This window comes from Lygodium microphyllum, chromosome 25 (assembly GCF_053477565.2).
Source record: "Lygodium microphyllum isolate KBCC chromosome 25, Lygodium_microphyllum_v1.1.10, whole genome shotgun sequence".
Lineage (NCBI taxonomy): Eukaryota > Viridiplantae > Streptophyta > Polypodiopsida > Schizaeales > Lygodiaceae > Lygodium > Lygodium microphyllum.
In genome coordinates this window covers 110230905-110236555 of record NC_141159.1, presented here as the reverse complement: position 1 = coordinate 110236555, position 5651 = coordinate 110230905, and the positions used below count along the sequence as shown (strand labels likewise).

The following is a 5651-nucleotide window of genomic DNA, read 5'->3' as shown; positions in this document are numbered from 1 at the left end:
CAAAGCCTAAAATAGAAATCAATTTTTGTTAATAACTTTCTACACTTGGCATCTTGCTGTTGCAAGGCCAAAAAGGAAACTATTTGACATCATGTTGTCAATAATGATTAAGTTAATAGATTTAATCTTTTGAATTCTAACACAATTCTACACACACAGATTAGAATCTAGTGAGTATGTAAGGTTGTTGAAATGCACACACTATATAAGGGGGTCCAAGATATTGTGTAGTAAGAAAACATCATTGATTAGACAAAAGGCATGCCAATGTATTGGCTTCTTGTGATTTTAGAGAAACAATTGTGCTTGCAAATTATACCCACATTTCCTTCCATTACAACATGTATGTAGCATCTCCAAACTTTGTTGATCATCACAAATATCAAGCTAACTTGCAAAACATTAATGACGAGACAATTTCACCCAATCCATGTCCATAAAGCCTAGTAATAATCCTCAATGTATTCACAATCCTCATGATCAACTTTAAGTAATCAAGTACCATTAATTCACATAGTGTGTAGATCCACTATAGTGCAATTAGATGATGTTGACTTCCAAAGACTAGATGTTGTTCATGTTAGTCTCAATAAAATTTGGTATTACAATAGAACTAGGCATATATGGAATGATTTCATAGTTGTCAATTGATTTATCTTATTCGCATGCCCACAGGCTTGAAAGAGACTATACATTTGAAGCTCTAAGTCATAAGACTAATTCCATTACTTTCTTGCTTTGAAATCTATTAGTTGCTAATATCTTGATCACCCAACAATATACATTACCCACCCAACAATATACATTGCCAATATCTTGATCACCCAACAATATACATTGCTTGCCGATACTTACATCAGTTTCATATCCCCCAAGATAGGCCCTCGTGATCACATCACCTTGTTTAAAGCACAAATGAAAGACCTCCATGTGACGAATATATTTGGTTTTAACAGGTTCTCCATGTGGTGATTGGGGGGACCTAGGTTGCACTGAAAAACAAGCACCACATCACTGAAGTGAAGTGCCTAACATGGTGACCTTTTTGTAAGCATAGTAGCTCATGGAGAGCTCTTTTGAAAGCATAGTAGCTCATGGAGAAGAGCTCTAAAGAGCCCCACACCTGATGTGCAATGTTGGTTTAACAATGCAGTTTATTGTGACCACAGGTTTTCACCGTGGTAATCAATTGTGTTTCTACAGCTGCTTCATTGCCTTTGGTTTAAATTGTTGTGATTATCCTCAAGGCAATGAAACACCTGCGCTATTATCCTGAAGAACGATTATGCCCCCTTGTTCTCAAAGCAATACATGCACAGGATTCGGGCCCTCTACCTTTTCCTCTCTTTTTGGTTCTCGTATATGCCAATCCTCCTGTTCCCATCTTTCTTCCCCCACCCAAACTGACAGATCCTGCTGCCATGACGTCCGTCACCTACAGTATTAGCATCAATGTTGCTATGATCATCACTCGTAAGATCAATGATTCTCTTCTGTACCCTGTTAATAGGAACAGCACATGTGCAAGAGTTACACCCATACAGGCAGTGCTGTTACAAAATCCCTCAATTCATAGAGATGTCAGACCAATAACGTGTCAAGTAACGTTGAAGCTGCTGCATTGTTGCTCCTCGTTCCCCTTAGCCATCGATCCACATTGATGACTTTTCATGGCTAATCCTCGCTACTGAGGCGCACAAAGTGTGCGTCCTAGTATGACCCCTGTTTGTAGAATGTATAGTTGGCATTTATGCACCTTTGTTTTGTCACATGGTCGGTTAGATTGAGTTACGTTGGAGTAATTTTAGCATGTACCACAAAGGAACAACCATTATGAAGCATGCCCTGCAGGCAATGCTGGCAATGTTAACGCATTAGGAGCAATTGGACACTTCCACTGTAGATTCATTAGTACCTGCCACCACCAGGACTTCGCCATTTCACCAAGTCAAATGGTGTTGTCAAATTGTTCTAGAAACGCATGGTTCGAAGAGGACCTGAATCAGAAGAGGAAGCAGAGAACTGCGGAATGACTCCCAAATTTCCTAGAATCTTAGCAGCTTCCTTGTTGATTGGGGATTCACCTTGCTGCATCAAACAGATCAAAGCGCACTGTTCTGGAGTTTCAATCAATGAGCAATACTCCCTGTAGGTAGTGAGCTTCTGAATGATGAAAAGGACCTTGCGCTGTGCTTCCAGACTCCCCTTCGTGAGGAGCTTAACCATGGGAACCAAGCCCTGGGCTTCCTCAATGGCTCTCACCCCAGCAGTCCATGTCTCCTCAACCAATAGTGTGCCCAAAGCTTCTACAGCACCTGCATCCGCAGAGCTTTCTTCTAACTCCAACATTTTCACAAGGGGACTTACGGCCCCTGCTTCCACCAAGCAAAATGTCTCCTTCGCTGAGCACACCTTCCCATGCACCATACATGTGTTGACTTTGGGCCTCATCCAGCAATCTAACAAACCTGCATTCGACTCTCCCAATGGCCTGCTAAGATCCATGGTCTTGCTAGATAGATGAGCTAACGCCATGGCTGCCCTCTTTTTGGCTAGCGGTGTGCCTTCTTCAAGGATGCTTACCAGTGCACTCGTAGTCGCAAAAGAACTGCTCAGCAACTCGAGGACTGCAACAGAAGGGGACTGGGTGTAAAGCAGCAGCACCCCCAAAGCACTCTCAACAAGGTGAGCTCGGTGTCTCAAGGAATTTATGTCTTGTCTGCACAGGAGTCTCATCACTGCTTGCAAGGCTCCAGCTCTTACTAACATGCTCATGGTTTGAGGAGCATGGATTGGTAGCTTTGACAAAAATTTTAATACTTCAATCGTCTCCACAGCCGGTGAATCTGAAAGAGCAATGACGAAATTCTTGACATGCTGAGGTTCCACGAAATGTGCACCATTATCAGTTTCTACCAAACTGCTTAACAGTTTGATCGCATTAAGCTTAACATCAACATGCATTTCCCTGTAAGTATGCAAGAGATGTTGAATTAAGTATGCAGTCAACTGCCTCTCTTTTATTGCACCTTCAAAGGTAACTGCAAAGAATATCTGAATCAATTGGTTTTTGATCCTTGAGTTACGAGTGATCGCAAAAAGCGCAATCAAAACATGGACATTGCTAAGCAGAATGCTCAAGCGTCGATGAGCCTTGATATCTGGAAAACATTCTGCCGTTGGCATTACGAGGTTGGCAAGAATGCTTACTGCCATCTCTTGGTGCCTATTAATGAAAGAATCGCATTTCTTCAAAAGATCCAGAATATACCTCACTACATCAGTTTCTAGAAGTGCTTCTCTAACACTGGGGTGGGTTACAAGGTTTTGAAGGGCTTCTAAAGCAGGATAATTCCCAGTAGAACTTGTCAACATGTCAACAAGGTAAGGCAAAACCCCTTTCTCTTTCAATGTTGCTCTGCTATAATCTGTCAGATTTAATTCCCCCAACAAGGAAGCCATTGCAACTTTTTCTTCGATAGAACCTGTTTTGGAGCATCCATAAAAAACCAATTAAAAATGCGGGAAACTGGAGAGACAACCTGCACATACAAAATGGCTAACAAGTGAATTGAGCAAGGTGCTTACCTTCTTTTAGCTTCTCAAGCAAGGGTTCGAAATGGTTGGCTCGAGTTAAGCGTTTCAGATTTTCAAGACTCCCTGAGAGATGCTTCAAGGATAATTGTGCCATGTTAGCCACTTCCTCAGTTCCATTGCTGGCAATTACAGATAAGAGTGGTATGCATGCCTCTGTTCTTCCTAAAATGTCCCAAAACTGAGAATCCTTACAAAGCTCCAGCAACAGGGTCAGTCCCTTCACCCGAAGTTCAGTAGACTCTCCAGCAAGATGCATCACAGTCAGATCAATACCCGCTGCACCCACGATTAACTCCTGTTTTATTTCAACAACTGTTACTTTTCAAAGTTGATATTGCAGAGAGACAAACAGACTGTGGTAATAAGGAAGGTACATGATACAGATGTAGCAGCTCCTTGAATAATCATTACATTTTGCTATTACATTCACAGACTATTTGCTAGGAACTGCAATCAGGCATCGTAACTATTCTGACAAAGACTTAATTAACTGTTAAGAAAGGAATGCCTCCAAGAAGCATATACCTTGTTTAGGAGACTTACTGCCGCTAGGCTTGACAAACATTGCAGTGCCTTGCTTTTAATAGAAGCATCATCACCTTGCCTTGCAAGTTTCACCAAACACGGGATGAGACCATCAACAGCATCGATCTTTCTTGTCTCATGAATTAGTAGACAAAGCTCGGAAAGAGGAGCATTGAGGTCATGAAGATCACCAGAGAATTCAAGAATTGTTGTGACTGACATTTCCAGCCTGCTGATTGCAACTCTTTCTCTCCATTTCTTAATGGACTGACGTAGCTGGCTTTCGTTCTTACACATCAGATGCCTTTTCTAAAGAGGGCTCTAAACTTTTGAGAGCAAAACTTTGAGTGGTGGTTGTGTACTGCAATTCCTTTGAAACAAGCTTGACTTTCTGAATTGTCGTAGCAGATTCCTTGAACTGCTATTTGAGCACAAGCGCAAGGCCGGCAGCTTCTATTGTGTTTATAATTCTTGCTATCAATTTATGGTCACCACAGGCAATCAGACTCGATATTCTGTAGCATTAGGGATGGTACCGATGTCGCCGCTGTCGAAGGGACAGAAAGTTATCTGCACCCTCCTTCCAAGCAGGTCAGCAATGAGGAACTTGGAGGGCCAAAGTGTAGACAGCTTAGAAAGAATTTAACCCTATGAAGGAAAGAGGTGGAAACAAGGAAAAGAGAGTATTAATGGAGGAGCTTGAAAGTCGTACCAAGGCTGGATTTCAGTGCTTGAAAGGCCTGCTACCCCCAGGATTTCAGGTCTACTGCCAACGGATGTTCCTGTCCAAAGTTTAGGAGCCAAAGATGCAGGGAAAGCATGAAGGAAGCCGTCAAGGAGACAGAGAGACTCCAATGAGCAAATCAGGATGCAATTGAGCAAATTTAGAGACTGATATGATGGAGCTGTGGAGTACACAGCGTCTCAAATAACGAAGAGTAGACTGAATCTGCTTCTCACACGAGGTACGTCTCTTAAAGAACGAGCCTGTGAGGATGCGAAGTTCGAACTGAATGGAGAGCTCCACATCGTAGAGGATGGTTCGCCTCGGTGACGAACAACAGGAATCTAGTCCTACCTACAGGCAAAGAAGTCAAAAGGAAGCTTTCATGCTGCTTCACAGCCCTGACATTTGAAGGTTTCAACACCCTTCAAAGGAAAGGGGTTCGGACCCTTCTCTAGAATGCTAATCTTTACTATTAGTTAAGGGGAGGTTGGGGGCGGGTGCCCAGTGGCAACCCCCAACCTCCCCAAAAAGAAACGCGGGGGCGGATGCCACACATCCAGCACCCGCCCTCGCCGCAAAAATCGTGCCCCGGAGCGAGTTTAGGCACGGAGCGCCTAGTAACTTACTTATGTGACATTTCAAAAAAATGCTTTTCATGAGAATGACCTTCAACAATTGAACTATGAAACTTTTATGAATGTTGGAAAATAGAATCAACCTTTGGATAAAATTACCAAAAAAAATTTACACTTTTCAAAAGAAGGGCACATTTGGATGAAACCTTTCAAATAAAATTTCAAAA

General features: G+C 42.4%; 1 protein-coding gene across 6 annotated transcripts; it reads right to left on the bottom strand.

The window, feature by feature from the left end:
• Positions 1 to 467: 467 nt before the first annotated feature.
• LOC148014618 (U-box domain-containing protein 43-like) lies at positions 468 to 5288 on the bottom strand. 6 transcript variants are annotated; one of them, XM_087666763.1, is made up of 4 exons: positions 4314 to 5288; positions 4123 to 4201; positions 3589 to 3873; positions 468 to 3485 (listed from the first exon to the last, which is right to left on the bottom strand). In XM_087666763.1, the coding sequence occupies exons 2-4, from the start codon at positions 4160 to 4162 to the stop codon at positions 1972 to 1974; spliced, it is 1839 nt and encodes a 612-aa protein (XP_087522889.1). In that variant the 5' UTR covers positions 4163 to 4201; positions 4314 to 5288; the 3' UTR covers positions 468 to 1971. The 6 variants fall into 6 exon arrangements, with proteins under 6 accessions (XP_087522889.1, XP_087522891.1, XP_087522887.1 ...); XM_087666765.1 differs by having other exon boundaries at positions 4141 to 4201; XM_087666761.1 differs by having other exon boundaries at positions 3589 to 3892; positions 4123 to 4728; positions 4835 to 5288.
• Positions 5289 to 5651: the final 363 nt, after the last annotated feature.

Coding starts and splice junctions, on each gene's coding strand:
- LOC148014618 (XM_087666761.1), bottom strand. CDS start 4,419: ATGTGTAAGAACGAAAGCCAGCTACGTCAGTCCATTAAGAAATGGAGA. Junction 3,893..4,122: donor CAGTAAGTCTCCTAAACAAG/GTATATGCTTCT, acceptor GAAATAAAACAG/GAGTTAATCGTGGGTGCAGC. Junction 3,486..3,588: donor GCTTGAGAAGCTAAAAGAAG/GTAAGCACCTTG, acceptor GCTCCAAAACAG/GTTCTATCGAAGAAAAAGTT.